This window comes from Pongo pygmaeus, chromosome 11 (genome assembly GCF_028885625.2).
Source record: "Pongo pygmaeus isolate AG05252 chromosome 11, NHGRI_mPonPyg2-v2.0_pri, whole genome shotgun sequence".
Lineage (NCBI taxonomy): Eukaryota > Metazoa > Chordata > Mammalia > Primates > Hominidae > Pongo > Pongo pygmaeus.
The window spans coordinates 48,602,813-48,623,646 of NC_072384.2; the positions used below are offsets into that span (position 1 = coordinate 48,602,813).

General features: G+C 38.0%; 1 protein-coding gene across 24 annotated transcripts in view; it reads left to right on the plus strand.

The window, feature by feature from the left end:
• LYPD6B (LY6/PLAUR domain containing 6B) overlaps positions 1 to 20,834 on the plus strand; it is a 180,065-nt gene that overhangs the window by 154,824 nt on the left and 4,407 nt on the right. For 21 of the 24 annotated variants that reach the window (XM_054478007.1, XM_054478005.2, XM_054478008.2 and 18 more), the window contains 2 exons: positions 15,177 to 15,328; positions 18,233 to 18,331. In XM_054478007.1, coding sequence (XP_054333982.1) covers positions 15,177 to 15,328; positions 18,233 to 18,331 — 251 coding nt within the window. Of the gene's footprint in view, positions 1 to 14,717; positions 15,068 to 15,176; positions 15,329 to 18,232; positions 18,332 to 20,834 lie in introns of all 24 variants that reach the window. The other 3 variants (XM_054478024.2, XM_054478026.2, XM_054478027.2) reach the window with 1 other exon arrangement.

The window sequence follows — 20,834 nt, forward strand, 5'->3', positions numbered from 1 at the left end:
TGGGTGTGTATCTATGTGTGTGCACGTATCTATATTCCTTTTAATGGACACTTGGGTTTTCAGACATTTACTATTACACACAGCGCTACAATGATATCATGCCAATATATCATTGCACATGTATGCAAGTCTACCTGTAGAATAAAACTAGAGTAGGATTTTTGGGGTCAAGGGTAAGTACATCTAAAATTTTAATAATGTTGTCAAATTGCTCCATAGGGTTTGTATTCCCCCAAGCAGTATATGAAAATTTCCTGTGGTCTTGTCAAAAGGAGAGTGTTAAGAAAACATGTTCACGTATCAGCTTGGCCAAAATCTAGAAGTTATAAAGTATAATTTTCATTTTCATTTCTCCTATTCAAAAAGATGCTCAACTGTTCTCATGACATTTAAGGGCCATTTGGTGGATTTTTCTATGAAATGTGTATTAATTTTCTTTGCCAATTTTTCTATTGGATTTCTGATAATTTTCTTATGATTTCTAGTAGCTATTTCCATATTAGTGAGATTATCTATTGTTTTAAATGTGATAGGAGTTGAAAATATTTTCTTCAAGTTATTTGTTTCTTAACTTTGCTTATGAGTTTTTTGTTATACATGCAGAAGTTGTCTAATATAGTTGAATTTATCAAACTTTAATTTTATACTTTCTGTGTTTTGAATCATGGTTAGAAAGACCTTTCCTTACTCTAAGAAAGTCACTCATATTTTCTTCTGGCACTAAAAAAACCACATTTTATCATGAACAATTTTAAGCATATACAAATAGAGAAAATAGTATAATAGACCCCAGCTACCCATCATTCAGCCTCAACAATTAAGAATATTTTGCCAATCTTATTTTATCTATTTTCTCACCCATTTTGAGAATGCTTAGAGCAAACTCCAGATATATTATTTTCTTCATAAGTGCATCTATATATGTAGCAATAACATGTAAGGATGGACTTTTTAGAATATATCCTCTAAACAATTAAGATAACAACAATTCCTTAAAAACTTAATTAAATAATGTAAAATTATTTAATAAAATTATTCTTGTTCAAACATTCTTTTTGGAAATGTTTATGGCTTTGTTTTTGTGTGTATAGTATGAGGTATGTATGCAACCTTATTTTTTTCCTGGCCACTCAGTTGTCCCAACTCAACTTCTTTAAGTATATCCCTGCTTTACTAGATTATGTTTGTGATATAACAAATTCTTATATGTATTTGAGTCTATGTCTGGACCATCTATTCTGTTTCATTTGTCTGTCTGCTCATATGCTAGTCCTGTCTATACTGTTTTAATTATTGGCACATTACAGAGTTTCACTATTAGGACTAGTCATTCTCCAAATGAAATAGTAAATTACCTACTGCAACTCATACTATATAAAAATTGAAGAAAATTATAATTTACAGTGCAGCCTTTTCAGGTCAGGGAGAGGCCTGGTGATTTAGAAACTGGCAATAGAGAAATGGGAGTCGAATGTGTGACAGTGAATGTGATCCCTAACGAAAGTACTAGTAATAGCATCCTGCTATTATATAGTTATATATTAGTTATATCCTAATATACCATGAGAAAGTAAATAGTAATAACATAAAAGCCTGAAGCTTGGGGCAGGCAGGAGGAGGAAGAGGAGCTAGCAAAGGAAAAAGGACACTGTTTTGGTGGTCGAATTGGGAATCACCAATCCTGTCTTCTTCAGCAAAGTGAGAAAGGTCTAGGGTAGAGATGGCTGAAATATTTGCTTTATGCCATTCTCTGGGGAGCTGCTGAGAGACACGCTGCAGAGAAGCAAGGCCGGGGTAAAGTGTGTTAAGGAGGGCTATGCTATCATCCTGCTCCGGGCAGATCACAGGTCTGGACAGGCAGCAACCCTGAACCTCAAGGCTGCCAGTGGGCTGGCTTGTGCCTCTGAAGACATTAGAGTGAACCTCACTGTGCGCTTCCCAGGAAGACAGATGAAGATGTATTTTTCTCAGCCTTCTTTCCAGGAGACAGTATTAAATTTACCTAACGACATATTTTTATTGGGAAGGAACTAAGAGAAGTGGCTTCCTTTTTTTTTTTACTTGGGTACTTTGATATTAGCAAAGAAGTGGCTTCTAATACCAACTTATTGTAGGAAACGGGCAAGTCTTTTTTTTTTTTTTTTTGAAATTCTAATATCTCCTAGACTCTATGTTTTCACCAAAGCCCAGAGAATGATCAGATGGTCAAAGCACGATGAAAGGTGGAGAAATGGCTTGGGATTGGTATATCATGATTTCATTCCCCTGCAGACACCCTTAATTACCCTTGGCACAGCTTATAACCTCCTCATCCCCAATTTCCTCCTTATACCCTGGAGATGATCACACCACCCTTACCTCACAGGGATGTGGAGAGGATTAATTAGTTTCAGATGGGAAAGTTCTTTGAAGATGAATCATGGGGTATAGTGAATGTGCTAATTTGAGGCCTCTCAGCCCTCAAGTTGGAATAACTGCCCACTGCCCAAATGCAGACACTAAAGGGTAAATGCAAATTGATCTGCCTCAGAGCCAGGGGAATGGGCTTTGCAAACTGAAGAGAATGGTGAAGTCAACCTCAATCAAGCATTTATTCAATGATTATGTTCCAAGTGTCTATCCTGTACAAATTGTAATGGGCAATCTTGGTGGGGGCTTTTGGGGAGTGTTAAGTGGGGGAGTGATGAGCCCTGAAGTGCATGTGCTGTGCTCACTGCTGGAGTGATTATTACCCACAGCAGAAGACAGTTGCCAGACTTGTGAGTCTGTGGACTAGAAGTCATCTTTGCCATTAGTGGATGTGAGCTGGGCATCGGGTACAGTGGGCTCCACATCCCGTACACTGTGAACAATTAGGGTCAACAGTGCTTCCCCAGGCCGCTCACCTTCCAGATGGCCTCCTCACCAAGTACTTTGGCCAGTCTCTCTTAGGCACTTTTAGTGAGAAGAATCTTTGCATTCATTAATAATAAAAAAGGAATAAAAAAGAGGAGAATCCTTTTTCTTGGCCTCTTTCAGTTCTGTTGTTACATGCCACTACTTTTAAAGGTACATCCAAGGTGTGCTTTTTTCAAAACACAAGCTAAAAAGGGCTATTTTAGGCATTATCAAAGAACACTTTCTCTAGGAGTTTTATGGTCTGGAAATCAGTACAGAATATGAATGAGATCTCAGTGTGCCTTTCCAGCCGAACTTCTTTTTTAAACATTTTTTTTCCTCTTTGAGGTGACCTTCAGTGAGGGTAGCAGGGAGTAGAAGAGGGGGAAGAGGAAATAAAATTGATTAAGAAAGGTGGGTACGAGTAAATTTGGAAGGTGCAGGAAAGGGCTTCCCTGGACACAAGAGGCTCCTGAGAACATTATTCCAGTGAGAAGGTCTGGGACTGTGGAAGATGAGAGGCCACCAGAACAATAAGCAGACAGCAGTTCAGGAGTAGCTTCTTAATTTAAGAGAGAAGCATTTTGTCAAGTAGGAATCTAGTGTTGTTTCTTGAAATACTAGATCTTAGAAAGGAAACTATAGGGCCAAGCATCATCACACAAATAGAGGAATCCAGTTTTCAGTGAATTTATTATATTCAAATAAACTTACATTTCCATGTAGATATTGATAGGTATAATATTGCAATAAAAGAGTACAGCCAAGAATGTAGTATAGCCTCAGTGGGCTTCAGCACTATGTCCATACCAGCATGTGTCCATCTTTCTGAGCCCTTTTATTGAAGTTCAAGAATCTTGCCCATCTCTCTCTGCTTATTTAATGATGTGCTTTAGTGATGGTAGAAGCAGAAAAAGCTAAATTTTGGGGAAGGTGGTGATATTTGTATGAAATTATAAAATATTCTTCAGCTAGCTTTATCTTCTGGTATACTGCTCATTAATATTCTCATTTTCTTACTAATGACTTTCTTCTTACCCTGATTGGTTTGTAGCATAAATCTAGTTGTTGGTTTCCTATAACTTAATAGATCATAACAATTGCCCTTACACTTCATGGTAAAGAGGCTACTCTTTATTCATTGCAACACTGCCTGTAATACCTCTGCTAAAACAAGCCATAATGCTTTGGTCCAGAGTGGCTCTTTTCCTGGTGTTTCTAGCCTAGATTCAAGGCTCAGTCGGGGTCATGGCAGAAACCACCTGGTATACACAACCTGGTGTTATTTAAGAGAGTTAATAAAGGGACTGTTTACATGATGTGGGCCAGATTTAGGAGTAGTATCAGATTCCAGTGCTAGCAGCAGAGAAAATCATTTCTGCTGTATTGTATTATAGGCCTAGAAGACAAGATGAGAAAACAGTTACCGGAATCCAGGAGATGGTAGCTGCAGAGTTGGCCACCTGCTAGGAGCTGTGGGACATGATGATAACCTGATGGGGAGGGAGTCAGGGGAATAAATACCCAGTCTCACTGTCTTTCCATCTGCCAGTCTGCCAGCACCTGCTATTGGCCAAACCAAACCAGCAGCCAGTGGAAAGGGAACTATGTAAGCGTTCTTTAAGCTCAACTTCCCAGAGCACAGTGTAGGGTGGAAAGGGATAGAGGGTGTTTCTGGAGAAGCAAAGAGGGAAGCCAAGCAGAGTTCATTTCCCTTTCACTGACTGGGATAGCTTGGGAAGGTGGTGTGGTTGTAGTGTATTTCAAGCCCCACACAGTGTGTGTTGAATCACAGGTGAATATACTAGGCCATTGTTGAACAGAACTTCAGTTGCTGAAAATGGAGTTCTCATAATTTCCACGTGGGTAACTTAAAAGAGTGTTGTTAAAAGATTGTCACAAAACCTAAAAGATTGTTCACTTAAATGAACAATCAAAATAGAAATGGCAATTCTGTTGGTAAAAAAAGGTGAAAAGTCATTTTTTAAAAATTCGCAATGTCTGCAAATGTATGAGGTCTGTGGTCACTTAGAGACCTTCAGCCCATCTTCAAACACGGACTGGGCCTTCTCTGCCCAACCCATTGCTAAGCAAGGAAGGACAGTCTGTGTCCACAAGCAAACTCCAAGCTTTCTTCAGGCTAGAGACTAACTCATGGGCTGGAGTAGGCATGGAAAGATTTTGTAAATGAAAAATATTTCAACTGGACCTTCAAAGCAGAATGGGAAGTATGACACACACTTGAGGCAATAAAACAATGATACGAATGAAAGCACAGAGCCTGTTGCTTTTTAAAACAAATACTGTGAGAACTACTGCGTGTTATTTATGAGTATAGGCAAATCATAGATTTACCAGAAAGCCGATAAATGGAAACGCTCCAGTGAGGCCTAAATACTGCTCTCACATGTATGCTAGAGTAGTTTTCTTAAAATTGGTCTTCAGAGGAATTTTACATTCTGCTCTCATATGTGCTCAGATAATCATAGAATTTGAGAGCTGAAAATATGTATATTGAATTTCAGCCTTAAATCTTGTCAGCTATTGTATGGCCTTAATGATATTGGCCTGTATGATCATCCATAGAGGAACAATAAATCTCTGTATTGAACTTTCTAATTGATTTAAAATTTGACAAAAATGGAAATAGGTAGGGACTTATTTTTTATTCTCCTTTAATTTGCACAAAACTCTCTGCAATATAGGTATCTGATATCTCTATTTTACTGATAAGGAAACAGTCTCAGAGCAATCTAGTGATCAGCTAGAGGCAGTAGATCCTGGACACGGCCAGAATTTGCCCCCAGGCCTGAGTGCCTCCAAAGACCGGTTTCTCCCCATTATACTAGGCAGCATTTACACTTGACTTTACCCTTGTGGGACCATTAACTGTATCATGAACCATTTAATGTAGTTTTTCATGTTGCAATTAAAACACTATTTAATGTACATAATTTTTCAGTTTCCTGGGAATATGAAATTATGCACATACATATCTTTATATATGTACATTTCCTTCTGCTCCAAGTGGTAATAGTGGCAATTTATGGAGCAAGTGACACGCTGTAACTTTGTTATATATGCAGAATGCAGAAGTTTTTTATTAGGATTGCTTTTATAAGCTTGTCAGCTTCCAGAGAGTTCTTTGAATAATCTGTTCTGGATTTTGTGACTATGCAAAAGTCAGCATGATATTCTTTTGCCATTGCATGCAGTTTATTGTTCATTTTTAAATGCCCTCCTGTTTCAAAATGATAGATATCTACAAACATGTTCTTTACTTGGGTAATATATTTCTAGATGTGGATTCAAGAATAAAGTTGAGTGAGTGGGGGCTTTATAAACAATGATCAGTGACATAAAACCCTAGGACAGAAGTAAAAAGACAGGACAGATGCATAGTAACAATCCTGCATCGTGCAGCTCTCCCAGTTGAAACATAACCATGTGGGTGCTGAAGGCAGTTGAGATTATAGGGAATACTGTCTCCTAAACAGAGTTCTAGGGACAATTTTACAATCTGGCACACAGTGCTTAAGCAATGAATTCATTCAATAAAATATATGTATGTCTGTGTATATGCACGTATACACATATCCAAACACACATATACAGAGACATTTCTCAAGTGAGAAACACATCTGTATGAAAACTTTATTTTTACGATCATTTTTCTATGTCAGCTGAGGCTAAACGAAGTCAAAAAGTGCTAGCCATCACCTTACACACCGAGTGACCCTGAATGCTAAATTTCCTCAACTGAGTGCTACGTATTAGAGTGCATTTGTAGCATGACACACTCCTCCACTCAACCAATGTTGAGTAATGGACTGTTAGCCAGCTGCCGGACATTTCAGCCTCCGTATCTCTTAAGAGAACTTTGATTGGTTATTAAAAGAAATGAGTTCAGTAAAGAGAGCAGCTCTCCTGCAGAACTTCTGTCCACCTATATCTTTCTCTCAAGTATAAAGACACTCCTCTCTCATGGAAAAGAAAAACAAATTTTTCATTTATATACCTGATAGCAGAAGGGTCTGTATAGAATTACCTTTCAATGTTACGTCATTCACTTTTTTAAAGAAATGGCCAGGCTGGACACGGTGGCTCATGCCTGTAATCCCAGCACTTTGGGAGACCGAGGCGGGCAGATCACAAGGTCAAGAGATCGAGACCATCCTGGCCAACATGGTGAAACCCCGTCTCTACTGAAAATACAAAAATTAGCTGAGCATGGTGGCACATGCCTATAGTCCCAGCTACTCAGGAGTTTGAGGCAGGAGAATCGCTTGAACCCAGGAGGTGGAGGTTGCAGTGAGCTGAGATCGCACCACTGCACTCAAGCCTGACGACAGAGCGAGACTCTGTCTCAAGAAAAATAAATAAATGGCCAAATGACGGATACATCTGGAGGTCCTCAAAACAAATTTCAGGCGTTATTCATATGTTGTTTGGTGCCCCCTATATTGTAGCTGGTATGACTCATTAATTAGAGAATTAAGTATCAGGAAGAGTTATCTTTTCTCAAATAATGAGAATCAATGTGTCCCATGTCTCCCCTGGCTTCTAGGAAGTACAGAGCAAAGGGAAACGCACAGCTGAGTGCTTCATTCATGGAAGGGATTAGGATCTTTACTATCCTCTCATCCAGTATGGGTTTTATTCAGTATTTTAAGAGCTTTAATGCATACATGACTTGGCATAAGCCTCCTAAAAATCATTTATGGAAGCAAACAGGGTAAAAATTATTCCACCTGTGTGAAGGAGACTCTCAAATGTGATCAACACACTTATTAGGTTCCTACCATTTGTCCAAATAGTTGGATAAGACATGGCAAACCAATCTTGATTCTTTTTAAAGAGAGTTTCTCATTCCCAAACATCTAAGCTTTTCTTTCTTTTTTTTTTCTTTTCTTTTTTTGTGAGACAGAGTCTCGCTATGTCACTCAGGCTAGAGTGCAGTGGCATGACCTCGGCTCACTGCAACCCTTGCCTCCCAGGTTCAAGTGATTCTCCTGCCTCAGCCTCCTGAGTAGCTGGGATTACAGGCACGTGCCACCAGCCGAGCTAATTTTTGTATTTTTAAAGTAAAGACGGGGTTTCACCATGTTGGTCAGGCTGGTCTCAAACTCTTGATCTCGTGATCTGCCCACCTTGGCCCCATGAAGTGCTGGGGTTACAGGCATGAGCCACCGCGCCTCACTGCTTTTAAATTTTGTCTGTATGGAGCTCTTAACCATGTTACCTTTCTGGTGTCATGAAAGCCTTCTCCAAAAAGGTATAAAATCCTGTCTTTGACAGAAATGTAGTTGAAGAGCTGTTACCTTAGAAGAGTCTTTTAGCTTTTTCTTAAAATTTGAATCACATTTAAAAAGATGTCTTTAAAATTGATTAGACTGTTTCTCCACCCAAATTATACACTTATGGGCCATGTATTAATTCATGATTAGATTTAAAATTGATTTGCATAATGAAATTATTTTAACATCAGTGCTGCTTTAGACATTCTCTTTGATCAGGTTGCATGTAGTAGAAAAAGCTTCTGTCTTTGGCATTGCAAAATATACAGCTTTATACTTAAAAAATGAGTCACTTATTTCTGGTGAGTTTTTGATCCTGTGCTTGATGAGATTTTTTGTAAGTTTAGATTATTTAAAGCAGTACAGCAGGAATCTGAAATGTGATGGGACTGCTGTATTACACTTATGACTCTTTATGGAATAACTAGAATTCTTCATTAATCTCTTTCCATAAAAATTATAGAATATTAGAAGTGGAAGGGACCTTGGCAGTCGTTCATTCCAACTTTCCCTTGGTTGCAATAGAGAGAATTTCTAAATCTTAAGAAATCAGTGCACAGAACTCAATCCTGTTTACCAGATTTACTCCAGCCAGTATGCAATGAAACTGAACATTTATGCCACTTGATCTGATCTCTATTCTGCTGCTAATGATGTCTAAAGCGAGGATGAAGGAGGGAGAAATGGGGGAAGCAGGCACCTAAGATTTCTTGAACCCCATCTAAGTGAAATGTATTTTACTTATGAAATTGTGCTCAATCCACACCACAACTTAGAAATTTCCTGTGTGACTCTAAGACTCACTTTTCTTAGTGGCAAATGGGCACAGTATTTCTTAGCTCTGTGGTCACCTGATTGGTAAATGTAGAACCAGAATTTTCTTCTAGGTATTTCTGAACCTAAAGCTCATTGTTATTCCTCCTCTCAAAGATGATTGTATTCATTCTTGTCAGTCACATCTTACCAGTGGCTCATATTGACTTTTGGTCCCAATAATTTTTGAGCGCACAAGGACGGTGTGCTCAGTACAGTACCTGGTACAAATGCATGACTTATAATTGCACTACTTTCAAGATTTGGACAAGCTATAGTGAAGGCTAAGGCTGAATCATGATTTTATTTTTCCCTATTGAATGTTGTTATCCAAGAGTAAAGTCTGTTGTGCTCTATAGAGAGCTAATCGTCAGATCAAGATGATGGGGTTGATTGTAAGCTCAACTTCTCTCTCCTATTCTGCTTCAGGCACATAGAATGCTAAATTAAATATATTAAAATTAAAATAATTCATATTTAAACTTGTGGGGGAAAACAACACTCCATGTACCAGAAATAGAGAACCTATTGGCAAAGAGAAACTGAAGCCGTAGGAACTGGGTTCCCAATGCCCAGGGAAGGTTAGGAACTGAAGCCTCAGTTCCCCTGCAAGGAAGGGAGTGAGCACCTGGTCTTGACTAAGCCCCACCTGTGTTCTTCCTAAATTTAATGGGAACCAAAATATCTCCAGTTGCCAACCTGGCCTAACAGCCAGAAGCAAGTAAATGGTAAACTTTTCTGGCCAATTTCCCTTTGGAAGAGGAGTCTTTTTGTCTCTTCCGTTCTTTCTGAGTAAAACTTCAGCTCTCATTTTGAATTTCCACTTTGCCTTCTATTCTTTTTACAAGGGAAGCCGGGCCTGTTAAAGATTGTCATTAAAGTGTCTTACTGTGAGATAAGTGGTGCTTGCAGGAAGGTGTGAATGTGAGTGTTGATAGGCATGTTGGACTTAGTAGAGCTGTTCCCCTTACATTATCTATTTCATTTATTTTATTGGCAGCTGAAGTTGGCCTTGTGCTTGCTGACTCATTTTTAGCAATTGTGCAAGAAATGGCAGCATTTGCCACCTTTGTTTAGTCTCTTCTTTTTCAAATCACCTTTCATCATTTCTTTATCATCTTTGGACACCCTGCCAATTCTTTACTGCCCACAACTTTTGTCTTGCTTACTAGCTAAGGCACTCTTTATAGGTCATAGCTAATGAGGTTGGCTCTATTCTATAAAGTATCTACTTTATAGTAGAGTATAGTAGAGTATAGCAGAGTATAGTAGAGTATATAGTAGAGTATATATAGTAGAGTATATAGTAGAGTATATATAGTACTCTCTCTCTCTATATATATACATAGTACTCTCTCTATATATATACTATATATATATATATAGTATATATAGTACTCTACTATAGTATATATAGTAGAGTATAGTAGAGTATCTAGCATGCACTGAGCATGGCCTGGGGAATATAACAAAAAAATGTGGGTAATTTTCCTACCTCAAAAGAGTTTATGATATCAAAGATGTGCTGCTTCCTGAAGACCCCATCAACTTTCTGTCTTTTCCCTGGAAGTGTAAAATGCCACATGTTGGATGAGATGATTATCCGAGCTCAGACTTGGGAAATAGTCATGCTTCTAGACCAAGTGCCAGGTAAGTCCTTGATTCTGGTCAGTAATAGGCCAAAGTCTCAGGTGGGGTTTCCTAAATTTACAAATCTGGCTACCTGCCATTCTCTGGAAGCCTGAGAGTTGCCCGTCCCTTCTGTATCCCTATAAATATGCCTTGCAGAAATCCCTTCCTTCTGGCAAAGAAGCACTCTGCATTCTGGAGCAAGTATTAATGTATCTTCCGAAGGGAGGACTCATAAAACACAGGAAAGATCGGTACCATAGGTGAGGGATTTCTGACCAGACCTACTATGTGGGAAAGATGGATGAAGGTAATAAGCTCTGTGTTGGGAAAAATGTTTTGAGCTACGCTTGAAGTCATGATACCTAATATCTATGTGGAACTTTTTCTCTTAGTGTCAAAATATGAAAATGTCTAAGTCACAGGAAGCCAAATTATTATAGCCATATTCTGAAACAGAAAGAAGTCGCTCTTAACCATTATGTGGGTCTCTACAATCGATTATGTGGATTCCTTTGAGATACTCCACCCAGAGGGAAAACATGTCTAGACACATAATTTTGCAAATAACCTGAAGATGCTCATAGGTCACCTGTTTTTGCATATGAAGAAGTAACACTGCTGTATGTGATGGCTTTGGACAAAATAACCTGAATGGCTTAATCTAATCCATATGAAAGATTTCTCCCCCTCTGGAGCAAAATATAAGCTCTATTGTGACCTTGTTCTGCCACAAAGACTGCAATGAAAGCCTACTCAGCAAAGTCTCAGCAGACAATTTTTAGTTCTGAGTCTCTGTGAAATGATTCTAAATGTAAAACAACTGTCAGCTACTATAGTTAGTCATTTACTTTTTCATTATCCTAATGTGTTTGAGTTGTGAAAAATAAAACAGTCATGTTAATACAAACCTACACACTGAAGAACAGATAGAGATAGATATAGGTGCTCAGGAAGAAGCAGTAGATGGTAATAGATTAGAAAACATGCTCTGGAAATAGAAGAAATTTTTATTTAGTACTTTCCTCACTTGACAGGCAAAACTTTGGCAGTTTTGCAGAATTTTGATAGAATAAGTCTATGCTGTTTTAGTTAAAAATGGAAATGAAAATACATTTTGTCTATATGGAAGCAATTTTTGGTATACTTCTCATTAGTTTTCAAGCTTAGCAGGCTAGGCTGTGCTATGTGGAAGTTTTTTGAGAGGATATTATGTTCTGAGTAGTGTGCTGGGATCATCACATATGTTGCTGCCAAACCACGGTTTCCTCACTTGCACAATGATAATGACACTAGGGTTCCCACAGTGCTGTTTTGAAGGATGGAAAAACCAGAAAGAAGCCTAATCCTTGTGTTTGTTTTCAATCAGTTGTTTTTAAGTTTATCATTTATTCTTAGAGAGACCTTTGCAGTGTATCTGAATTCCATATTCCTCTATGTTCACTATCATTTGTATCCCTTTATTTCAGGAACTAGAGATAAGGCTAGGAATCTGGGACCAATTACTTGACAGAGAAAAAGCATTCTTGGCATTTTTCACAATTAGATGGTCTAAATTAAACAATTTCTTGATTTTGCTAGACTCAAAATTCTTGCCATGGCCTGTAAGCATCTGTGTGATCTGGTCCCACCGACTCCCTGACTGTCCAGTCCCCTACTTTTTCATGTTCCAGCCACACTGGCTGCTTTTTTTGAGTTTCCCCCATGAGGCAAGCTTCTTCCCATCTTAGGACCTTGGTTACTTTTCCCTTGATTCTTTGCTTGGCTGATTCTTTCCCATCATTTAATTTACCTGTTTGAATGTCACCTACTCAGAGAGACATACTGGGTCCTTGTGTGTGTAAAGTAGCACCTTCTATTCACCATTGTCTCACCTTATTGTGTTTCCTTCATGAAACTTATGACTATCTGAAATTATGTTTTGCCCACATGTATTGCCAGTCTTCTCCCGCTAAAATGCAATTTGCATTAGAGTCAAGACCTTGTTGGGGAGTCAGTGATAACAATAACTTGTTATTTATTAGGTATCAATAACAACATGTTGAATGAATGAATGGGCTTTTGTCTCACACTGAGATTATATGTGGAAAACAAAACTTCTTACTTGTGATATCAAACTGGGGATTTGTTCATAATAGTAAGTGCTTACTTAGTAAAAATTAGCAAAATTCCACACACGTAACTCATTTAAGTACTTTACAGGCATTAATTTAATTCCTACAACCCTATGAAGTGGGTATTATTACTCCCATTTTATAGATGCAAAAATTTTGGTACAGGGAAGTTAAGGAACTTGCACCAAATAGCAGTTTTGGATACAGGTATTTGAGCCAATGCTCTTTACTATCGAGTAGAAAGTGCTCAATAAATAGAGCTTTAACCATGCGCTCAGCACATGCACTCAGCTCAACGACTCAGTGCGTGCAAACTATGTGCTTAGCTTCCCTATGCACTGGGTCGTTCAGTCCTCACTTCAAAACTATGAGGTAAGTACTATCCTATGCTTGTTCTAGAGATGAGGAAGCCAAGGCTTGGAAATCTTCAGCAACTTGTCTAAGGTCCCATAGTTGCTTAGTAGTGAAAAAGAGATTTGAATGTAGATAACGTGACACTGAAACCTGTATCTTAGGCCTTCTCTCCATATTATAAGAACACTTGAGGATTGCTGCTGGAATATAGTGCTTCTGAGACTGTGAAAAAGGTATTAGTCTCCCCCACTTTTAAAGAAGGGTATAATAATGACTATGGAATAGACCAGCTCAGAGAAATGAATAGGAGAAGCAGAATCTGTATCAGTACAACCACTTGACTGTAGGGGATAATATTATTTGCTAATTGTCCATTTCTTCAGAAAGAGCATAAGAATAGAATTTAGAAATCCAATAACTGAAACGTCAATCTTGGTTTCTAAAATGAACCAGGAAAGAATTATATATATTTTTATATATCACTAGGTATGATTATGTACCTGAGCTGTAATGCAGTGTAGAAAGTTTAGCTATTGTTTTTTGAAACATACAAAAGTTGTTGTTGTTTTATAACTCTGCTGTTGTTTTATAACTCTGAGTACTTTCTTAGCAACTCAGTTCTATCAGTGGCAAACACCATCAATAGGGATGATAGGATGTTGTGGCTACGTATTGTCTAATAATTTAGTTCCATCCCCATAGGCAGGCCTTATTAGTGACACATGCAAAATCAGTATACCCACAATAAGAGGGGGAAGAAAATTCCTAGAATCTATGCATTATTGCTCTGGCTTCAAAAAAAATGTGCATGTGAAGGATTATGCTTGTATATGCAGAGATCAAACCTTTTTCCTTTGAAAAATTCCCTAAACCCATTGAAACCAGTTGATTCAGCAAGGAGTTCAGCCAATATTATTGAACTCTAGTATTCCAGCATTTTCACAGAACTTTTATGATGAGTTCTTTTATGTACACAATCCTATGTGATCCTTTCTGAACCCACATTTGACGCTCACATTTACCTAAATATGTGGGCAGTGTAGGTATTATTAAGCCACATTACAGATGAGGAAATTGAGGTTAATAGAGTTTCAAGAGCTTGCCCAAGGTCAGGCAGCTAATAAATAGCAGAGCCAGCACCTGAACCAAAGTCTTCAGGTTCCCAGCTACATACTTTTTCTGCTGCCCACACCTCCCCGTTGTCAAAGGAAATCTGTGAGTGGTGACATTATAAATTTTCTCGCTACCAGTTCTGCCTCTGGGGGAGTAGAGCCAGGGGGCTTAAGATGTCATATCTTTTACTCAGTGCTATGTGTCTGTCTGTCATTTCGTTGGGATTTTCCCCTGCCTACTTAAAGTCTATAAATGTGGTGAGTAGTATTTGTGGACCAGGACTAACATTATATGGTTGTCAGCTTTTCAGACAACTTTTATTCTGTTCCCTCTAGAGCCTCCTAGCAGCTTCTTGTGCCCAGAGTGACAGAAACAGGAGGGGCTGGCGGTTCACAACGACTCTTGTCTCTCTCCTCAATGTCGGTGTGCTCTAGGATCTGGAAGAGATTTTATTTCTCAGACTCCTTGTTCTTTCCCCTGCTGTCCTTCTCACTGCTCCCACTTTTATTGTTTCTTCTAGGTTTTGAAAGAGTTGCAAAATTTATCAAATGTAAAGTTGACTCAAGGAATGGAACCGACAGATAGGTGGTCCAGTGACTTTGGCTCAACGTGCCTCAGAACCACGGTTGATTTAAGAAATCCAGTGATTCAGCACAGAGGAAACCAGCTAGCCGCAGGCACTGAGGGAATGGGGTGCAGCCAGGCCAGCTCTGCCTGCTTGTCCTTCCTGAATTCAAAAGGCCATCGAGTGTTCTGCTAAAGCCCACCTGGCTAGTGCAGAGGCCTGACCAGTAGAAGGAGGTCATTACTTACCTTTCATCTGATCAAAAACAATGCAATTTACTCGCAGGTCCTGGCCCTACACAACAGGTAGATGGTTGGATATATTTGGATAATGGAGCTTTCCAAACAGAAGCAAAACACACACCCACTGATGTAAAATATAAAGAAACTGAACCAGTGTGTCTTTTCACCGTAGATATAAGAGTTTGGACTGCCCAGCACACAAGGTCAGCATGCTGTTCCTCTGTCACACTCTCGCTATAGCTGTTGTCCAGATCGTTATCTTCTCAGAAAGCTGGGCATTTGCCAAGAACATCAACTTCTATAATGTGAGGCCTCCACTCGACCGTAAGTAGTGGTGGTTGCCATCCTAGTTCATGGCTGTGGGGCCAGAGTGTTAACATGAAGCCCCCTTTTCCGTTTATTGTAACTTCGTCTTTCCCAGAACATTTGGTTTATCCCTAGAATGAAACAGAAAGTCTCCATTACTTCTATGGGTAAGCGTATGGTAAGTGAAATTTTCTCCATTTCCTTAAAATGGTCTGGCTTCCTGCTGAAGTTTTAAAAGCATTCTTGTTTTAAAAAAAACTTTTGGAGCACCGTTCCTAATCGTGGCATAGTAGAGGAAATTCATTGTTCTTTGTCTATGTCTTCCCTGGAGAAGGAAGTTGGCTGTTGAATGTTTCTGCATAAATGATCTATTAATTCTTTCAAATGGCCATTAACAATTTTGAAAACAGATTTGTATGTTTGAAATTTGGAGGGAAATATCACCTGGATTTTCATTACTACCACGCATAATCACCATTAGCAAAGGTTACATAAGACTCAACTTTTCCACTAATAGTTTAAAGATAGGCAAATATTAGTAACATATACAGGATATATATGTTAATACATTTTACATACATATGTCTAGATATGTGTTTGTATACATATGTCATTAACCTTCTTTTCTTTTCAGACAAGTAAAACGTCTTTGATATGCTTTATTAGAGAGTGATTCTTATAAATAAAAAATTATTTGGTATACATGTGGGTGCCTGTAGCTCCCACGCCTGGAAGAGTATCAGAATCATGATGGAAGGATTTTTAACTGCATATCCCTAATCACTTCTCCAGAGATTTAATAGTCAAGAGGGTGAGATGCAGAATATATTTATATCTGTTTTCTCTGCTTTTCTTTTTTAAGAAGCTCTCCTGATACTGTTGATACATGGTCAGGTGTGAGAACCCCCTCTTCTTATACTACTCATAAATGAGATCTATATCATTACTGTTATTTACTTTGTGCTTTATTATTTGGGACAGTCATCTCTGTGTGTGTGTGCATATATACACATGTATACTATAGACGTACATATACTTACATATACCACACATACACACCTTGAACTACCATTATACATTTCTAAATTGGTAATAATTGTATACTGATAGCTGAAAGACATGGCACAGACATCATTTTCATAGACCCTAACTTCTCTACAAATTTTGAAATTTTTAAGCTTAGTACAATTTTATGATGAGAAAAAAATCATTTTAAAAAAGAAAAAAAAGTAATACATGTTCATTATAGAAAATTCCAAAGAGACAGAAAACATATAGAAGAAAATAAAATTCATTCATAACCTCAAGATTCAAAGGAGCTTTTCTTTTGGAATATTTCCTTCCAGTATTTTTTCTATGTATGTGTATTTACATATGTGATATACTGAGATCGTACAAATTTAGTTTACACAGTTTTTCCCTCTTTCTACATATTTTGAATATTTTCCAATGTCTTTGAAGATAGTTTAATGTCTTCTACATTTAAAAAAATCATAAGGATGGTCTGTAGCTTATTTCACTGTTCCCCCACACTTTATATCAGAAAGAAAAATAAATGACAAGCAAGCTAAATGTTAAATAATTCTTCATTGAAAATCTTTTTAAATTCACTTTTTCTTCAATTGGCTAATGACCTTAGAATAGATTTCCTGGAATTGGAATTACTAAATCAAAAAGGTTGTGCCAATTTATACTTTAACCATTTACCTACCAGCATTGACTATAAGTATTTTTTAACTGTACTGATTTAATTGGTGAAAATGGATGTCATTATTTATTTTCCTGCTAATACACTTTTGAACATAGGCAAAACTGAAATATATTCTCAATATTTAACTTCTTGTCCTCCAAACTTTAGCTTTTGATATTTTGTTCTTGTTTTATGCTACTATACGTATCCTCCCCTTTATCTGAAATACCCACTGCTTTCTGATTTTCACCCCATCTTCTAGTTATATTACTAAGATGGTTACTGTCTTACTAATAGAATGAAGAGAATGAAACAGTGTCTTTGTCTTACGAAAATGGGAGAATTGAAAGTTTTACACAGGGTGCTATACCTGGTCTATACAGAAATGTCAAATTATTTTATTTTTTTCTTCTTGTCCACTAAAATTACAAGATACAAGGCCAAAAAAAAAAGGCATAAAGACAAGTTGCTCTCAGTCCAGACTATCAGCAACTCAGAAATTCTTCTTTCCATAACAAACTGGCCTAATTATAAGGGCTTAAGAATTACTATCATCCTCATATTAAATGTTATATTCCTGGCCAAGGTCTAATGTTGTGATAATTGGTATATATCAGATGAGATTACTTGTTTGAGGTTAAATGTAGCTGTATTGGAAGTGCATATGGACAGAAACCAGCATGATTTGATGTGCTAGAGACTACAAGGTATTTTCTTGCAACTTCCCATTTAATCCTCATTATACCTCTGCAAGTCATGGTGATCTTCATTATTAATATAAATATTATTATATCTTAGAATTTTAAAAAATCACACAACTAATCCGTGGGGAGAACAGAATTCAAACTCAGGTTAATCTGACTCCAGTTATTTTCAGGGATGACACATGTGTTCCAATACCTCTACTGCCCTCATCCACCCCCTCAACCCCTACTTATTCCCAAATTATAAATGATAATAGAACAATACTATGCATCTTTCAAAGTAGCTGTGGGACCACTTTCATCACTCTATAGTGGCAATTCTTAGAAGACATATTTAAACAAAAGGGAATAAAGAAAATTCCCCAAAAGCCTGATGGATAAATCTAGCTCTCTAGAAACAGAAATTGTAAGGATGAAAGCTTATAAGTTTTGTTTCATCTGTTAAAGTTGCTCATTTTGTACCATGTTCGATGTTTGAAATTTTTGTCTTCTGTAACTTACTGTTTCACTTTGCTTTTTTCTTTAAAGCTACACCATTTCCAAATAGCTTCAAGTGCTTTACCTGTGAAAACGCAGGGGATAATTATAACTGCAATCGGTGGGCAGAAGACAAATGGTGTCCACAAAGTAAGTGTGCTGAGTTTGGAAGACTTCTGTGATCTCATTTCATTTGAATCTCTCCTGACTTGATGATGTTCTTTAGGAATCAAATGTATTTTTTTTTGAGACTATCCAGACATCAGACTATATTGAGAGTTCTTGGAAACTGGTGTCAAAGCCTCAAATTGAAGTTGAGTACCTTAAGGAAGAATTTCTTAAATGTTATTTACCAGGGAGAACACATAGACCACAATATTGATTAAGTCATTCTCAGAATTTCAGAAATACTTAATTATACCTCTAGAAAAGTCATACTTACCATCTTGAAACAAAGGATGATTTCTATACTCTTGAGATACATTGGTATTTGGGAAACTCATTCATTCATTTAACAAACTTCCAAGTATCTTTTTAGTTTGTTTAGTTTACTGATATATCCCAGTGCCTAATCCAGTGCCTGGCCCATGTTTACTCAGTAAATATTTGCTGACAGAATGAATGGAAGCCTCTGATTAGATAGTCAGGGAAATCTTCTCTGAGAACTGTACCTTAGAACTAAGACCTGAGTGACCACAGCAAGCTGCCATGTGGAGATCTGTGGGAAGAGCATACTGGGGAGACGGAATCGCAAATGCAGTTTTCAAGGGTGATAGTTGGCTTGGCCTCTTCAATGAACAGGAAGGAGACTGGCTGCAGAGGCTTAGTGGGAGATGGAGGAAGGATCCGAGAGGGAAGCAAGGGCCAGGACATGCAGGAGCTTCTTTTTTCTGATAGTTTGGATTTTATTGTAAAGGTGATGAGAAGGCGGTAGGGAGTTTTAAGCTGGGGAATACATAGCAGTTGTGTTCCAAAATATTGCTCTGGCTGCTGTGTGGAGAATGGAGGGTTGGGGACAAGAGTAGAAGGGAACACCAAATGAAGACTCTCATCTTCAGACAGAAGATGAGAATTTGGACTAGGTTGGTAGGAGCAGAGGAGGTGGGGAGGTGAATGATTGAATGCATATGAACTTGGAAGTAAAGCAGACAGAATGTGCTGATGGATGAATTGAAATGTTAAAACCCTACTTATGAGGAGATCGGGTTGTTCAGATTTTAGGATGTACTGTTGTTTAGGTTTTTCAGATATAAAAGGCCAAGAAAAAAAAACTCTTACAGAATTAGAGATAACTAGTTTTGGTCTACTGTTACCATGAATCTTGGAAATTCCAATACCACATTATTTATAGCAATGGCATAGCTTTACCTCTCCAGTTAAAGCCAATGTGTGGAGCCAATAAATACTCCAACAAATGCATTGGAGACCTCTACTATGCCTGAGAATCTTATGCCATAAATTAGCACAAATGGCTGTGGCATCCATATGGACAGTGTTTTTTGTTATTTATTTTCAAGAATAATTAATTACGAAAATATGTTTTTCTTGAGGTTCTTTTACATTTCTGTCAAGGGATTGTCCTTGTGTGTGCGCTTATGAGTGTATGTGCGTGCATGATTGTATGTATTTGGGGATTTATTTCTACATTTTCAACAGAAATTTATCTTTATTATTTCAAAGTTTTCAAGGTTTGTTGATGCTTCTCTTTACTAATTTATTTCAGAGAGTATCATCCTTTAACAATTTGCTCTAAGTTGCCTTGAAAACTGGGCAGCAAGGGTTAGGACAGTAGTAAACTGCGGCACTGATGTCCAACCTGGTAGGCCTTATCTTCCTGGCTCATGCTATTGTTTTGAATTGTACCAAAACACTGCTCCTTCTAGGTCTGTACATAATGCTCCAATTTGTCATTAGTTGACCAAAGCCATCTTAGCATGGAGGCAAAGAAGATGCATGGCTGTTTCTGGGCTTTAGGATTTCTTCTCTTTTGAAACATGGCTGAACCAGAGGAGAAGCTGCAGCTTTCCACCACCAGGAAAACATCAGAGATGGGAAGGGTGGAAGAGAGGCAGCTCTGCTGAGTCCACCTGAGAGGCTGACTCTTAATGGGCTCAATACAGAATGGCCCTGCATTGCAGCATGGCATGAGAGGACATTCTTACTATAGGCCAGGCAGGTCCCAAAGATACTAACCACCTGGAATTCTAATTGAGGGTGTAACTTCTTACTTTTCACTTTGTCATTTCAGGGAGTGATAGTCAACCATTTCTCGGGGCAAATAGGCCTACGGCTATTGTTCTTTGTCATCTCAGGTTTCCTTTTTACTTTACAGCTTCACTTCTGTGGTCTGTTGGTGTTGTTAAAAGAAGTCTTCTGTGTAACAAGATATGACAAGAATGACATTTCTTGTTTTATTTACCCTGGCTTTTATGCTGACTTTTTAGGGCTGCCTTAGCTTGTGTCCCGTTCTGTATGAACACATGCAGCTACCAGTTTTCGATTCTTCTTTGTTTAGAGTAGAAATTGAAATGTTTTCTCCAGAACTTTTAGCGGCTTCCTTTCCTTTCGAATCTGGAAGTCAGCTACTCTTGTAGGGCACTCTACATTATATCACTGTATTAGTCCGTTCTTGCATTGCTATAAAGAAACACCT